The 17,238-nt window shown below is 52.4% G+C and overlaps 1 protein-coding gene across 1 annotated transcript; it reads right to left on the bottom strand.

Annotated features, from left to right (window-relative positions):
* Positions 1-30: 30 nt before the first annotated feature.
* hira (histone cell cycle regulator a) lies at positions 31-8,593 on the bottom strand (the record flags this gene model as incomplete). Its single annotated transcript, XM_067231864.1, is given in 22 exon segments — positions 31-103; positions 106-135; positions 2,370-2,428; positions 2,529-2,690; positions 2,781-2,926; positions 3,011-3,112; positions 3,246-3,471; positions 4,049-4,207; positions 4,296-4,475; positions 4,603-4,688; positions 4,995-5,195; positions 5,291-5,396; positions 5,499-5,569; positions 6,073-6,186; positions 6,283-6,450; positions 6,631-6,791; positions 6,904-6,999; positions 7,084-7,178; positions 7,279-7,369; positions 7,480-7,590; positions 7,700-7,762; positions 8,391-8,593. Coding segments are annotated over 22 exon segments (2,537 nt in total), but the record flags the coding sequence as incomplete, so codon positions are not given.
* Between the last annotated feature and the right edge of the window lie 8,645 nt (positions 8,594-17,238).

The following is a 17,238-nucleotide window of genomic DNA, read 5'->3' as shown; positions in this document are numbered from 1 at the left end:
AGGAGTTGTAGGCAGTGTGTGTGTGTGTACCATGTCTCTAGAGAGGAGTTGTAGCAGTAGGATTTTCCATTGGAGAGACTGATAACTGGGACACCCTGCTGGTTAGTAAGGACTGGTGCACTGTGGTGTCTGTACCTGGAGGGGAGGAGGAGGGAAGGGGGGAGGAGGAGGAGGGGAAGGGGAGAGGAGGAGGAGGGAGGGGAGGGGGAGGGAGGGGGAGGGGAGGAGGAGGGGAGGAGGGGAGGAGGGGAAGGGAAGGGGAGGGAGGAGGAGGAGGAGGAGGAGGAGGAAGGGGAGGGAAGGAGGGAGGGGGGAGGAGGGGGAGGGGAGGAGGAGGAGGGAAGGGGAGGGGGAGGAGGAGGAGGGAAGGGGAGGAGGAGGGAAGGGGAGGGAGGAGGGAAGGGGAGGGGAGGAGGAGGGAGGAGGAGGGAAGGGGAGGGAAGGGGAGGAGGAGGGAAGGGGAGGAGGAGGGAAGGGGAGGAAGGGGAGGGGGAGGGGAGGAGGAGGGAGGGGAGGGGAGGAGGAGGGAGGAGGAGGAGGGAGGGGAGGGGAGGAGGAGGGAGGAGGAGGAGGAGGGAAGGGAAGGGGGAGGGGAGGAGGAGGGAGGAGGAGGAGGAGGGAAGGGGAGGGAAGGGAGGGGGAGGGAGGGGGAGGGGAGGAGGAGGAGGGAAGGGGAGGGGGAGGGAGGAGGAGGGAAGGGGAGGGGAGGAGGAGGGAGGAGGAGGGAAGGGGAGGGAAGGGGAGGAGGAGGGAAGGGGAGGAGGAGGGAAGGGAGGGAAGGGGAGGGGGAGGGGAGGAGGAGGGAGGGGAGGGGAGGAGGAGGAGGAGGAGGAGGGAAGGGGAGGGAAGGAGGGAAGGGGAGGAGGAGGAGGAGGGAAGGGGAGGGGAGGGAAGGGGGAGGGAAGGGAGGAGGAGGAGGGAAGGGAGGGGGAGGGAAGGGGAGGAGGAGGGAAGGGGAGGGGAGGAGGAGGGGAGGGGAGGAGGAGGAGGAGGAGGGAAGGGGAGGAGGAGGAGGGGAGGGGAGGAGGAGGGAGGAGGAGGGAAGGGGAGGAGGAGGGAAGGGAGGGGAGGGAAGGGAGGAGGAGGGAAGGGGAGGGGGAGGAGGTGGGAGGGGGAGGGGTGGAGGAGGGAGGAGGAGGGAGGGGAGGGGAGGAGGAGGGAGGAGGAGGGAAGGGGAGGAGGAGGGAAGGGGAGGGGGAGGGAAGGGGAGGAGGAGGGAAGGGAGGGGAGGAGGAGGGAGGGGGAGGGGAGGAGGAGGGAAGGGGAGGAGGAGGGAAGGGGAGGGGAGGAGGAGGGTGGAGGAGGGAAGGGGAGGAGGAGGGGAAGGGGAGGGAGGAGGGGAGGAGGAGGGAGGAGGGGGGAAGGGGAGGAGGAGGGGAGGGGGGAGGTGGGAGGAGGAGGAGGGAGGAGGAGGGAAGGGGTGGTGGAGGGAAGGGGAGGAGGAGGGGGAGGGAAGGGAAGGGGAGGGGGAGGGAGGGGTGGGAGGAGGAGGGAGGAGGTGGAAGGGGAGGAGGATGGGAAGGGGAGGGGGAGGGAAGGGGAGGAGGAGGGAAGGGGAGGGGGAGGAGGAGGGAAGGGGAGGAGGAGGGGAGGGAAGGGAGGAGGAGGGAGGGGTGGAGGAGGGTGGGAGGGTGGGGGGTGGGAAGGGGTGGGTGGGAGGTGGGTGGTGGTGGAAGGGGAGGTGGGGGAAGGGGTGGGTGGAGGGGGGTGGTGGTGGGAAGGAGGGGTGGGGAGGTGGAGGAGGAGGGAAGGGGAGGAGGAGGAAGGGGTGGGGGTGGGAAGGGGAGGAGGAGGGAAGGGGGGGGGAGGGAAGGGGAGGAGAGGGTTGGGGTGGAGGTGGGTTGGGGTGGGGGAGGGGTGGGGTGGAGGTGGATGGGGTGGTGGTGGGTTGGGGGGGTGGGGAGGGTGGGGGTGGGGGTGGGGGTGGGAGGGGAGGAGGAGGAAGGGGTGGAGGTGGGAAGGGGTGGGGTGGAGGGGAGGGAGGTGGGGGTGGGAAGGGGAGGGGGAGGGAAGGGGAGGTGGTGGGAAGGGGGTGGGAAGGGGTGGAGGTGGAAGGGGTGGGGGTGGGAAGGGGAGGGGGGGGAAGGGGGGGGGTGGGAGGGGGGGGGTGGGGGTGGGGAGGGGGAGGTGGAGGGGGTGGGTGGGTTGGGGTGGTGGTGGGTTGGGTGGAGGGGGAAGGGGTGGAGGAGGGATGGGGAGGGGGGGATGGGGAGGAGGAGGGAAGGGGAGGAGGAGGGAAGGGGAGGAGGAGGGAAGGGGAGGGGGAGGGAAGGGGAGGGAGAAAGTCCAGTAAAACGTTGAACATGTTTGAAAATGTTCTTGTGGTTATTTTGCCTCCACTGCAGGAGGGGGCAGCGTGGAAGGTTCACCTGACAGGATGGTCTGGAGAGATTCGTTCTTCACCAGAGCTTTCTGCTTCTGGACATCCCTGAGGAGAGGAGAGATGTGAGCACAAGGAAAGAAGAATGCCATTTTATATTCCCCTCCCTCCTCCCTCCCCCCCCCTCCCTCCCTCCCTCCCTCCTCACCAGACGGAGAGAGAGGCGGAGGCAGTAAGAGCCATAACGTAGTATCCAGAGCAGTGCAGCGCTGACATGGGAGCAGCCAATAGGATGGCCGGAAGGAGGCGCTGCCCACAGGAAGAGAACACCGATAACATCCTGTCCTCACACGCCACGGCAACCACGTCGCTAGGGGAGGAGGGGGGAGTTAAAGACTGAAGAGACTAAACAAAACCCTTCCTCCATCCCTCCTCTATGGAACCCCCCCCTCCCCTTCACCTGCTGCCTGCTGCGGTGATCACTCTGCTGGGCAGCAGGGTGAGCCAGTCCCTGCCCTCCCTGGAGCACTTGAGCTGGCTCAGCCTGGACCCTGCCACGCTCAGCTCGTTCTCCACCTCCAGGAACACCGAGGGCTCCATACACACCTGCACACACACAGATATATACACACCTGCACACATACATCCATCTTGGCCGGGGCTGGTTCTAGCAAGTTCTCCAGGACGTACCTGCAGGGTGAAGGTCTTCTGGGTGGGGGGCGTGGCCAGTCTGAGAAGGGGCGGTGCTGGGGGGACGACACCTCCCGGAACCTTCTCTGACGACAGGGTCACCTGGGGGGGGGGGGGGGGGGGGGGGGGATATGGAAGAGGTGAAAAGGAGGAGAGGAGGGTGAGACAGAAGAGGTGAGATCAGAGGAGAAGGAGGAGGAAAGCAGCGAGAAACTAGACCCCATGGTTCTCCTACCGGCTGGAACACCTGGGAGGGCGGGGTGGCGGCCATCTTGTCCTTGCGAGGTCGTCCCTTCTTCCTCTTCTCCCCTGGCTCCGCCCCCTCCAGCAGCTCTGACTTCCTCTTGCAGAAGGACAGGGGCTTGGCGGCCATCTTGCCCTCACTGTCACTACTGCTGTCTTCCCGCCCCCTCTGGGGCTCCCTGTCTTCCCGCCCCCTCTGGGGCTCCCTGGACGCCACCCTAGGGGCGGCACTTTTTACAACACAATGTGATAATAATGTTATGTAATATTTATTTCGACCTGTAAAAACTTGTGTGTAGGGAGGTGTGTGTGTGTAGGGAGGTGTGTGTGTGTAGGAAGGTGTGTGTGTGTAGGAAGGTGTGTGTGTGTAGGGAGGTGTGTGTGTGTGTGTAGGAAGGTGTGTGTGTAGGAAGGTGTGTGTGTGTAGGGAGGTGTGTGTAGGGAGGTGTGTGTGTGTAGGAAGGTGTGTGTGTGTAGGAAGGTGTGTGTGTGTAGGGAGGTGTGTGTAGGGAGGTGTGTGTGTGTGTGTGTGTAGGAAGGTGTGTGTGTAGGAAGGTGTGTGTGTAGGAAGGTGTGTGTGTAGGAAGGTGTGTGTGTAGGGAGGTGTGTGTGTGTAGGGAGGTGTGTGTGTGTAGGAAGGTGTGTGTGTGTAGGAAGGTGTGTGTGTAGGAAGGTGTGTGTGTGTAGGAAGGTGTGTGTGTGTAGGGAGGTGTGTGTGTGTGTGTGTGTGTGTGTAGGAAGGTGTGTGTGTTCGTGTGGGGTGGGGGGGTCTTGTGAACATTGCAGCTGCTGTACCTGTCCAGGGGGGTGAGGCCGGCCACAGAGGCGATGGTGACCCCGGGCGTCGCCTTTGACCTCTCGGTGAACCTGGAGTCCAGAGCCTTCATGGGCTCCATCCTGGCGGAGGAGGTGAGGAGGAGCCCACTCTTCAGGGACGCCGCCGCTCCAATGATGCTGGGGGGGGGGGGGGGGGGGTTAGAGGGGTTAGAGGACACTACAGTAGAGGACAGTAAAGGCGAGTACAGTAAGGTAGATTTTGTACCAGTCTTTGGCGTCGTCCAGGGTCTTGCCGGGGGGAGGGGAGGTCAGAGGGTCCTGATTGGCCCGCAGGCCCAGGGAGTTGGCCGTGGACGAATCAGAGGACAGCTGGGGGGTCAACTGACTGGACACGGCAGAACCAGGAAGTATGGGAACGCTGTTGAACAACGCTGGAGAGAAGTCCCTGAAACACACACACAAGTCAACAACATGGAAAGGTGGGTGTGTGTACGTGTGTGTGTACAAACCCTGTGTGTGTGTGTGTGTGTGTGTGTGTGTGTGTGTGTGTGTGTGTGTGTGTGTGTACTAACCCTGTGTCTAGCTGAGCGATGCAGAGGGGTGTGATTCTTCTCCTCCCATCAGCTGTCCTGGTCTCCACCTGCTTCTTCAACAGGTTCTGGAACCGCACACACACACTCAATATCCCACACATAGTTGCCGCCCCCCACCCTGATCCCCCCCCCCCCTTCCCCCTCACCTTGCGGATCTCCTCCCCCCCCCTCACCTTGCGGATCTCCTCCTCCCCCCCCCTCACATTGCAGATCTCCTCCCCCCCCCTCACATTGCAGATCTCCTCCTCCCCCCCCCTCACATTGCAGATCTCCTCCCCCTCACCTTGCGGATCTCCTCCCCCCCCCCCTCACCTTGCGGATCTCCTCCCCCCCCCCCTCACCTTGTGGATCTCCTCCCCCCCCCCCCTCACCTTGCGGATCTCCTCCAAGCTCTCCCCGTTCACCACGCTGGTGAGTTTGGGGGTGTGTGTGTCGCGGGGCGCCAGGCTCCTGACCGGCGCGGCCTGCTGCTGGTACTGAAGCATCTCTGGGTTCTCGATGATGGTGGAGCCCAGCTGGGCCTCTGTGGTGATGGCCAGACTCTTCCCATAGATGTTAGAGTGGATGGTGTTCTGGAGGGGGAGGAGAGTGTGGCAGGAAGGAGATTCAGTAAGCTGTGTCATCATGAACTATGGCCAACTGTGGCACGTGTGTGTGTGTGACAGACCTTCTCGTCCTCGTTCAGGGCGTCTCCCAGTTCGTCCTGAGAGAAGTCCAGATACGCCACCGTCCCATCCATGGAGCACACTAGGATCCCCAGACCACTCAGAGTCCTGCACACACACAAACACACACAACGCGCATTAGAGAAAGTGCTAAGACACACACAGAGGCACTACACAGACCATTCAGTCCTGACACACACACACACTCACCAGGAAATGTCCATGATGGACTTGTCGAACAGGTCGTGTATGACCACCAGGGGGCGCTTGAGAGAGGTGAGCTGTGGAGACAGCAGAGTCAGCATGGACACACAGGCTGTGTCTTCTACCGAGCACTTGTGCACTTCGAGCACTGACTTTCAGTGCTGAGGGCGCTTACACTGACAGAACCAGCAGAGTTCAGGGCACTGAAAGTACCCGGATGGCGCACTGCAAACGGTCAAAAAATGCAGTGTACAACGATGGACACTACTCACCCTAAACGGGCGCCATCTTGGCTACGTAGCGGAAGAGGAGGAGCCCTTTCGGCAGCTTTTCATTTCTAAAATAATCGCGGACGAAATGACTCGCGAGCAGATTTGCGTCCGTCACTTCCCGCCAAGTGGTTAACTTAAGTGTTCCATTTGACACAGCACTACTCAGCGACGGAGTGCACTACAGATGTAAGTGCACTGTATTGCTGTGCACTGTATTGCAGTGTACTTCGTAAAGTGTTCGGTAATAGACACGCACACACTATACACAAACACACTCTCTCTCTTTCTCACACACTCCCCTCCCTCACCCAGACAGACAGCGATCGGTCCTTGCTGCCCACAGCGCAGCAGCAGTAGGGGCAGCTGGGTTTGGGGCTGCTGCCGTTCTTCTGCTGTTTCTTGAAGATCTTAGGGTTGAATTTCTGGAAGGAGGTGGAACAATTTGTAAAGGGTTGCCGAGTTTGTCAGAAAAGCTCAAACCACCACCCCAGTGAGGGGTTGCCAGGTTTGCTACTCACCACTACGGTGACGGCCTTGCGGTGGCCCACGAAGTCCATGTTGGTCCTCCAGCCGTCCCTCTCGATGATCTGAGCCGTGGGGCCAGAGTTGTTCATAGCGTGAGCCGACACCAGGTACTGACCATCTGGAGACCAGCTCAGACGCAGCACATGGGTGGTACCTCCACACTGGGGGCAGAGAGACACACACACACAGACAGAGAGAGACAGACACAGACAGAATTAAAGGTCAGGTATATCAAGGCAGCTAAACTAAAATAGAGTTCTTTAGCTCCACCATTGTCCTCATGACTGGGGGGTCTAGGGGGAGGTTCTAGTGAGGTCCTCTTGCTGTGTTCTGGCCCCCACCTCGTTGAAGGGCTTGGTGATGTTGGTCTCCAGCTGCCAGTCCACAGTTCTCCAGACACGCAGGCTGTGGTCGTCTGCCTGGGAGGCCACGTACTTCCCCACCGGGTCCCACGTCAGCCCCTTCACCAGGCCCGTGTGCCCCCGCAGACACGACACCATCTCTGGGGGGGGGGGGGGGGAGAGAGAGAGAGAGGAACAGTTCAGTGTTTCCACACCATCAACTGACACCCCCGGGGGCTGGGGGGGTGTAAAAGCAGACAGGAAGTGGAGTACCTGGGAACTTGCGTGCGTTCCAGATGACGATGGTGTTGTCCACACTGCAGGAGGCCAGCCACACGTCATGAGGAGACCAGGCCACATCCATCACATCTGGGAACACACACACACACACGTGTTCAAACACACACACACACACACGTGTTCACACACACACACACACACGGTGGTCCAGACCTCCGGTGTGGTTCCTCAGGATGGTCACACATCTCCACTGCTCCACATTGGCCAGCTTGCTGCTGGAGCCGAACACCGTGCTGGGCCCAATCAAGCTGCAGGGCAGGGGGACATGTCACTGGGGGGGCAGCAGTACTGCTGCACTGTACAGGTGTGTGGGTGTGTGTGCGCGCGTGTGTGTGTGTGCGTACGTACGCAGCTCTCTTCCACACCATCACCAGTTTGTCGTCTCCTCCAGAGGCCAGATAGAGGCCGTTGTTAGACCAGCGAACACAGTTCACACATGCTGAAATCAACAACCCAGTTCACACACTTGTCATCAATAATCCATCTACAATGTGACAAGGCTGTGTGTGTGTGTTAGGAGAAAGATGAGTAGAGAGGGAGGAGAGGTACCAAGGTGGTTGTCCATCTGGCAGAGCATCTTTGGAATGTTCTCGTTCTTTTCATCTTCTTCTCTGAGCACAGGAGCCATGTTCCAGATGACCACCTTTCCAGAATCCTCTCCTTCAAAGAACCCCAGCGCAACTTCAACAATCCAACACTGTGCACGCCAGCACTAAGATCTACATCTTTAGATTGAGCTGAAACGGGGTGTAGAGGTGTCCAAACTTACCTTGGCCGCCTGTTGCGAATTTGGTTCCATCGGGATGGATATCGACTGAAAATATTGGTTTTCCTGCCGAGAAAACACAAGTGGGAGGAAATGTCAAACCCTAACCATGTCAAACGAATGCATCCGTAGACTCGGGTCTATATAGCATGTTGGGTGCTTCGAAGAAAACTACCATGAGTATCAGAACGTTGAGTTCCTAATAAACAACTAACTCGATGTTAGCTGTAGCAGTGCTCTATTATGGCTAATTTCACCTGCAATTTGACATGCACTCACAGATGGTTACCTGGACAGAAATTAGCGATCTACTAGTTCAAGTAGGCTACATCTGATTTTACAACACAGCTACTGAATATGCAGCCGGTGTTGATGCTAGCTTGCCATGTCAGTTGAAAACATGACTCGATGAGTGCAACTCAAAAATGGGTGTCTTGTGGGGACAAGGCTCGCACTAATTATGCAATCATGTTAACTAGCGAATAAGGCGAAACAAAAGGGATGTTAAAATCACAGTGCAGTCTGTTGTTTAACTAATTGGGAATGCATGAACGTTACCGTGCTAGTGGATATCTAGCCAACTATCTAGCACCAAAAAATACGACTGGCCATATATATGGTTCCCCACCAACAACAAAAGAGCAACTTGAATCCATAACAAGATTCCAGCACAACATCGATTCAAAATGCTCACCATTGTGACTAACCCAACTTGGTTTCAACAGCTTCATCTCGATCACGACGCGATCAAATCATATATTTAAGGTCTGATTGTAATTTCTCCGCTCTTGCACGGACTTCAGGTATCCCCGATCAAGCGATACCCCTCTCTTTGTGTCAAAGTATGTCCGTTACTTTGGTCTTCGGTTAATTCAACTCATGTCTGCACCCTCCTGCATCTTTCACCCTCCAAACCAACGAAGAAGAATCGGAGAAACAGCGGCAGAATACCGGAAGTTCTCGGATTCACCATCCGTTGGAATATTCTTATAACTGTATAACTTTCAACTGATTGTATTTATTGTTATATATATACCCCCGGTAGTTATGTTTCTGGCATTAATAAACAATTATAATAAATCGACCTCTTTCGGTGTTCTGGCAGAATGCAACAAACGTTTAAGGTGGCTCACCGCCACCTACTGTTTGAAATTAGTAGGAAAAGTTTCATACCCGCACAAACACAATGATTGCTTTTCTCTATTGATATAATTCTTTGAAATGGAAAGAAACCCCGTGTCGATTGTGAATTAAACAGTCCTCTATTTCCTCGAGATGAATAAACACACGGTCTTGTCCTCTCCCGGTGATCAGTTGTAATTTGTTGGGTTATTGGTGGTTCTGTCGCCATGGTGCAGCGCAGAGTTACATTCTTTCAAGGCCGTCCTTCTATGCATGCTATTTTGGGGAGTCGCCGATGAAGCTGGCTGCAGGTCGGCCAAGGGAGCGAGGTAAACACAGCCACAGAGTGGATATTCAGCTAATTTTCTTGCGGTGTCAAATCTCTAGCTTTCAAACCACTCCATCCACGGGCTCCAAATAAATGTGCGTTCAACTTTGAACACTTTTTAATTTCCCCGATTCGGAGTTGGACATTTGTTTTCTTCATGATTACGGACATTATTGCGCTTGAATACCGCCATTTGGTGGTATAATGTCAGAATTAAAGGTGACGTTCTCGCAGTAAACCTCCAGATGGCGGTGTTAAAGCGCTGACCTATGGCATAACTACTTATTTAAAAATGTACATGCAATTCTTACATCAAACCACTTAGTGGCAGTGTGGATTCCACATAGAAACGTGTTTTATTTTTATTGTGAACCAGGCAGGAGAAGCCTCCAGCGTCCTCCCCCGCCCGAACCCCTGCCCTGGGTCCTTGTCTAGAGGCCTGTATCTCCCTGCCCTGGGTCTTGTCTAGAGGCCTGTATCTCCCTGCCCTGGGTCCTTGTCTAGAGGCCTGTATCTCCCTGCCCTGGGTCCTTGTCTAGAGGCCTGTATCTCCCTGTTCTGGGTCCTTGTCTAGAGGCCTGTATCTCCCTGCTCTGGGTCCTTGTCTAGAGGCCTGTATCTCCCTTCTCTGGGTCCTGGTCTCGAGGCCTGTATCTCCCTGCTCTGTAGGAAAAGCCTCCTCTCTCAGAGTGAAGTCATTACAGGGAGTGAATACATTTCCCTCTGCCCCTCCCTCCGACCGCTCTCTCTCTCTTTCTCTCTCTTCTGCTGTCTTCTCTCTTTTTTTTCTCCCTCGTTCCACCCTCTTCTCTCTCATCCTCTGTCTCTAATTTCCTTTCCCTCTCTGGTGCTGTTATCTCCCCAACACATCCTCTCCTCCTTTCTCCCCACCTCCTCCTCCCTCTCCTCTCCCCCCAGTGGGAAAGAGGATGTGAAGAGTGGGAGTTTGGAACAATTCCTACGTTGAGACTCTTGGTTCCCCAGTGTGAGATAGGACTCAGCCTTCAGATGTGTTACAGCAAACATCCCTTCTTACACTTCAACAACAGGCCACAGAGTCGGTGTGTGTAGAGATAAATACTGCTGGAATTATAACAAGGAAAACCTCTTCTCTGGGACGGATTCTATGGAAGGATGTGATTTATTTTTCAATTTTTTCAATTTATTTATTTTAAGGTATCATACACATTTTAGATAGGATTCAATTGTTAGGTTTTTCTAAACCTAACAATTGGATGTGGATATTATAGGTGGTCTGTCTACAGAGATGGTCTGTCTACAGAGATGGTCTGTCTACAGAGATGGTCTATGTTCATATTTTCATTTACAGAGCTTCCCTCTCAATCGTTTTCTCCAAAGGAGACTTAAAAGTTTTAAGTTTTTCTTTCTCCTCCAGAATATATTTACATAAAACATTTGTTGTAGCAGATTTATCCCATTAGCCCGAGCTACACGGCTAATTAGGAAGAACTGACAAAAAAAAAAAAAAATCTGCTTCCCTCATCGCCGCCTCCTCCTCAGGAACAGATGTTTTGACTTTCAGAAACACGCTCATAAATAACTTTTGCACCACAATATGAGGGCAAACATACACACCACACAGGGGGCCCACACAGGGGGCCCACAGGGGACCCCACACAGGGGGGCTCCGTCACCTGGAAGGCATGGCCGAGACCCCGGCCTTGTTCAGCAGCCGCCCTTAACTCCGACTGACAGGGTGCCAGACTTCTCAGGCATATCGTTTGAAATTCTCTCACACAATTTTCTCTGACTAATTGTCCTCCTACATTCAACATCCTTGAGGATGACAATTGTGTTCACCATACTGTCGATAAGCATGTCGATTTATTCCAGTTTTATGAGGGGCAATGCATGAGTGAATTGCACACTTCGGGGGAAGAGGGGCGTAAATCGGTCCGCATCACAAGAACGATGCAGAGTCACTCTGGAACGATGGTGGAGAGGTGCTCCGGGACGGGGGGCGGCCCTGTGGCGGGGGGGGGGGGGGGGGGGGGGTGCGGCGGGGGGGGGTGCGGCGGGGGGGGGGGCGGCCCTGGGGCGGGGGCTTTTATGACCTCATCCGATTTACGAGATGGAAAGAGGAAGGAAAGCCATGCATGCGAGGTTGTATACTCGGCCAGCGTGCGAGGTTGTTCACTCGGCCAGCGTGCGAGGTTGTTCACTCGGCCAGCGTGCGAGTGAACCAAATGTGGAAGGTGGCAGAGGCTGTAAAGATGGATATCAAAAGATCATTACCGCAGGGTTAGGGTTAGGGTAACAGGGTATTCTTAGAGAAGGCTTCAGGGCAGTTAGGGTAACAGGGTATTCTTAGAGAAGGCTTCAGGGCAGTGAGGGTTAGGGTAACAGGGTATTCTTAGAGAAGGCTTCAGGGCAGTGAATGTGGCAGTGAGGAAAAAAATGAAAAGAACTCAGAATCTAGACCTGCTGACTATGAGGCAGTAGACACGTGAACACTCTTCAGAGCTCATAACAATGTGTTATTTTCCCACAATGTAAACTAAACATGCTCCCTTTGAATACTACAGGCTACTAATCTGCATCTCCAGTCCACACTAGACTAGAGTAACGAGGGGAAAAGGTCAAACTAGCGCCCCTTGACCTTGACCTGGCTTGCCCCCCCACCCCCAGTGGTAAACATTATTGCTTGTAAGAATTTGTTGGTTTAGAGAGAGAAAATTGAAAATGGTCGAGGGAGAGTTCAGCAAAACTCAATTAATTTTTCAATCTTGGCCTTCTTTTGCAGTAAACAGTGACCACTTTACTAGTGTTGTTTACATTCTGTTAAACATATTTTACCAGCCAACCTTGAAATGTGTTATAATGTCACTGATTAAAAACACAATCTCACTTTATGTGCATCTTGTGAGTTTATCCGTAAATTAGATTTGCTTTTCCATTTTCAGGTTTGCAGTGTGATGATGTTGCGCAGTTTGCAGTGTGGTTTGCAGTGTATGTTACCAGCTATGAGGATGAGAAGATCTCTCCCCTCTCTACTTTCTGTAGGCGAATAGCTCATTGTTTACAGCAAGAGAAGCTCTTTCCTCAACCACACCAGACCTGGTCAGCATTCCACAGCATTCAGGAGCATTCCCTCTCTGCAAGGGCACCTGTTCAGACAGGTCATGTTGTCAATGTCATACCACAGAAATGTCACGTCAACAAGCCAGGAGGGACACAGGGATGGGTGCAGCTCAGTGGTAGTGACAGGTGCAGGGACTGTACTACTGGGTGCAGTTATACAGATACAACATTTTACCTACATTCTTTCCCGTTGACAAAGGTGGCTTTCTGAGCGCTGTCTTCTGAGGTGAGGAAAAGCCGGACCAGCAGGCCAGACAGGCGGTGTCCGAGGTGAGGAAGAGCCGGACCAGCAGGCCAGACAGGCGGTGTCCGAGGTGAGGAAGAGCCGGACCAGCAGGCCAGACAGGCGGTGTCCGAGGTGAGGAAGAGCCGGACCAGCAGGCCAGACAGGCGGTGTCCGAGGTGAGGAAGAGCCGGACCAGCAGGCCAGACAGGCGGCAGCGCGAGAGGCTTCGACAAGACGTCAAGACACTGGCGCCTCAAACTGTACGGTCGTAAAAACAAGGCAGATAGATGGAAGATTTACTGCAGAACTGAACTGGGACACATCACATCTCACGGTGCAAAGCCTGTGTCATGTACGTCTGTGTTGGCATGGTAATCCTGGTGACAGAGTTCAGATATAATGTGTTCTTTTAGCAGAGGCTTTTATCTAAAGCAACAGACAGCATAGGGGGAGATTTGAACCTGTGACCTCTTGATCCGCAGCTCAAACCAGCTTTACCCTCCCTTCCACTGTGTGCATGAGAGTTCCAGTCAGCTGCTCTGAGTCCGGAGGTGACAAGACACCAACGTTCACCTCGTACAGTAAGTTTACTCCATCTCGGACGGTTGGTTTTCCGATAAGACATTGCCTCTCTAATTTATCACCACCACAGTGTTCAATCTGGGCTAATGTAGATCTCCCTGTAAATCTCTCAACCTCACCCCTCCTTACCCCACTCCCCCCCCTAGAGCTGCCTGGATTCAAGCCCAGCCCCCTGGTGATGGATTGGCAGGGTTGCTAAGGGTGTGGGATGGTGATGCTGGATGGCTCTGTGTCCTGTGGAGAGAACAGAACAGTCAATCAGTCTCTTCTGACTGGCTTGTTGCTACGGCGATGCTTTTTTCTCATGGCTCTGAACTTCAGGAGGCAGTTTCAAGGGTTCTGGAAGAGAATCTACATGAATGCTCAAACATTTGAATTCTAAATTGTTTGCAGACGGTGGGACAATGGGTTTTAGCCATGAAACAGTCAGCTTCTTAAGAACGTGTCTTCCTGTCGTACAGTGTGTTAGGAACATGACGTAAATCCACTGGGTCAGAACACAGCAATCAGCTGACTTCACCTGTCAATCATTGGCTGAATTACCCTGCAGACGTATTCCAGGGCTCTCTTTGATTTACAGTCATTTGTTTGAACCTAAATCTCAGTAAGCAGGATAAACTCTAGTCAATCCAATTTTTTCCTACATATGGTTTATCATACTAGTCCCCTCAATGTACAGTAAGAATCAGTTGAAGCTGGGATATACAGAACAGAAATCACATTACCTTCCTACCTTTTATTTCCAACTGGTAATTGCATCCAACTTTGTGTGAACATTTGTCTCTCTAAGTTTCTCATGCTGTTACTGGATTACACTGCAGCAAAAGAATGAAAAGAAAAGAAATACGTATCTAATGTGATAAAGCATGGATTATCAGTCTCACGCATTCATAATGTAATTTGTCCCTTCTAACACAGCTTGTTGTGCCATGAAGGTTTTATACGAATGATCAAACCCACAACACTCACCTCCAACATCTGTGTTCACGGTCAGGGAAGAAGAACATGTGTAGAATGTGGAGCTTCACCACACTCTACAGACAGAAGAGAGAGGGATGAACGGGAAAGGGGGAGGGAGGAAAGAGAGGAGAGAACGAGGCCGACCACATACATCTGTGTGATCATCATTCCTGCTGCTCTTCTCCGTCCAGATGTTTCTCCCAGCGGGCGCTGCAGATGTGGTCGAACGAGGACACACTCCCTTCCACACTCCCTTCAACACGCCCTCTCCTCTCCTCGGGGATGTCCAGTGAGTCTGATCATACTGGGTTGGTGTGGAGGACAGAGTCCCTCTGGTCCACCTGGGTGCCTGTGATAAGGAGGAGGAAAGGTTGTGAGTGATGGGTGTTGATGGGTGTTTTCTAATGGAATCCAGATGAACGCAGAAGGGAGGAAATTGCAGTGAGAGGAGGTGATGGGCGTCTCCTGTTGTGGACCAGTCCTAACAGGCATGAACTTTGCAACCATACGCACACACAAGCACATACACATCCAACACATTCATGCAAAACAACACAAGCAACACACTGTGGAACATACAAATGAAAAAGGTACATGGACACATCTGACAAGACAACATTACTGACCCCCCCCCCCCAGAAACCACAAGCCATATGGACACTTCTTCTGATGATCAAAGCTGTGATGCAGTTCTATCACCAGTAAATAATGCCAGATTTGCGGCAGACGTTGGGAAATGTCTGAAGTGGATTCTTCCTTTTGGACGTTGTCCAGGTGGTTCTGCTAAGATGCTGAGTAAACATAGTTCAGCACAGACCAGGAAACTGCTCCTCGCACGCTGGCTTCAGGACATGTTACACTGTTTTCTCCACTCATGTATAATGCACTTCTGAAAGCACCACACCACCATCCTCAGCCAGTACTTGTCTGCTATAGAGCTAACTAACCTAGCTTACCTGGTGTGTGTGTGTTGCTACTGTACTGGTGGGTCTGGATGGGCCTGCTCACAAGCCCATCCAATATAGATGTATTTATATTTTTAGAAAACGACTCAATATGTCGTTTGCTTTTCTTATCGTTTATCTATTTAAGTGATATTCAGGATGTCATACTGTTGTAAAATGTAAAGGAGGGCTGGGGTATAATTTTGGTACTGATTGGAGCCAACAATCTGTCTGTAATTTATTTCAACCAATTAAGATAATTTTGTGCCTTAGCGCGTGTGTGACGGGTGCTTCCATTGGCCAGCTGAAATCTTACCCCAGAGCGCGAAATTTAAACGCCGCTGCTTTGATAGCTAGGGTTACTGTAGCTTAAAAACGAATAGCCCGGTTATGGTGACCAACAAACTTAACCTAGCAGTAACAACGGCAAAACAAATGTTATTTTCTTAAAACCAAGATTGGCGGAGCAGGTGACTAATTCGGCTGCAACTGTTTTGAGTCCATTAACACCGGGGACAGGAGCCACGAAATTACCGCCTTCAAACACCACAGGCCGGCCTCCACAGCTAGCTAATGGCGTCAACTGACACCGAAAGCAGCTCAGGGCTAGCTCTCCTCAAGTCTCCTCAACAAGTCATCTGATCAATACTAGACTGAGAGCCTACATATCAACACCTCGTCTGAACATCTTCGCCTTTGCCTTTGAACGGGAACTGTCAGACTTATTGAGCTGTGATAAAATCATATATTTTCAACAGTAAGCCTCGACCTCTCCGCCTCTCGCAGTGGCCTGGTAAGACTACCCCGGGAAGACATCCAAGGTAGGCCTGATACGGTTTATTTGTCGCTCTCGTCAAATATAGAGACTTTTTGCAACAGTGGAAATGTCCGTTTTCGTTGTTGAGCAGCCGCAAAATGACATTGTATTGTAGTCTGAACCTCGCTACAGAAAGCGGAGTTGGGTGTGGACGAGGGCCCCAATTTGGTTTGGATTTACGTCATCACGTAATCTAGTGTTGTTTAGCAATTTTTCAGAGAACCAATAGCGACTTCAGGTGAGATTATTTTGGCAACACTGGTCTCTGGCTGTGCATTGCAGATATGTTGCCAATGCCATATAATATCTCTAGACTTTGATGCTTAATACTGTATGCAGTCGTGCTGTGTGAAGCTGTTGTCCCTTCATCTGCTATGGTGTGCTTGTTCAGAATTTGAATATAGTGTCTTGTAGTGACTGAACCAGGTGGGCAGGTTTGATTGTAGGGATGTTTAGGGGTGTCAGAATGATGACACAGCAGGCCGACACATAGCAGAGCACTTCCTCTCTTGTAATGTAAATACTATTGAGCAAGCACGTTATGGAATGCATTGAGTGACCCAGCTACCTTTTATTCAAACGCAGCTGCATTTTCTATTCTGGCTTCACCATCAGTGTGTGTGAGAGAGCGTGTGCGTGTGCGTGTGTGTGTGTGTGTGAGAGAGAGCCTGTGCGTGTGTGTGTGTGTGACAAATAGAGCACTTACTGAACTGACACTTCATTGACTCAAACATGACCTTGCTAACTGCCGCTCTGGAGAGTTCAGGCTGATCAGACCAGAAGAGCTGCTATTAAAAGGTTTTCCTGTTACTGTTACTACGGTTACTGTTAATACTGTTACAGTGATCCAGCACTGGTGCTGAGGGGAGATGAGAATGGAAGTCTACAAGGATAATGGGAACTTGATTAACACTGGAATTTTAATTAGCATATTAATATTTACGATGTCATACTATTGTTCTTTTTAATGGATTTCATTCTTCGTCTCTCTGAAATTAATACAATCTAGATTTAAATATTTATCTTTGAAATGAGTTTATGGATAGTGAGAATGAGAAAACGTATTTCTCATTTTGGTCCAATAATATGTTGCAATAATATTGTTATGTGCATACTTGTGCATTTCTAACTCAGCATGAGATTGTTATGTGGAAACTGACATTTAATTAATGTCAACAGATGATGACACGCTGTTGAGTCCAAACTGAAATACCTTAAGAGATGACATCACCAGGCTGAGGGATGTTGCTGTGTTGGTGAAGTCTGTGTGCATGTCTGAGAGCACAGCATGTGTGTGTGTGTGTGTGTAATGGAGGCTATGAACCTGTGTACAGTGACAGACAGCATGTGCATTACATTTAGTCATTTAGCAGACGTTCTTATCCAGAGCGACTTACAGTAAGTACAGGGACATTCCTCCGAGGCAAGTAGGGTGAAGTGCCTTGCCCAACCACACAACGT

This window comes from Osmerus mordax (genome assembly GCF_038355195.1).
Source record: "Osmerus mordax isolate fOsmMor3 chromosome 28 unlocalized genomic scaffold, fOsmMor3.pri SUPER_28_unloc_7, whole genome shotgun sequence".
NCBI lineage: Eukaryota > Metazoa > Chordata > Actinopteri > Osmeriformes > Osmeridae > Osmerus > Osmerus mordax.
Note: the sequence above shows the minus strand (reverse complement) of the source record. Positions and strands in the feature narration are given on the sequence as shown.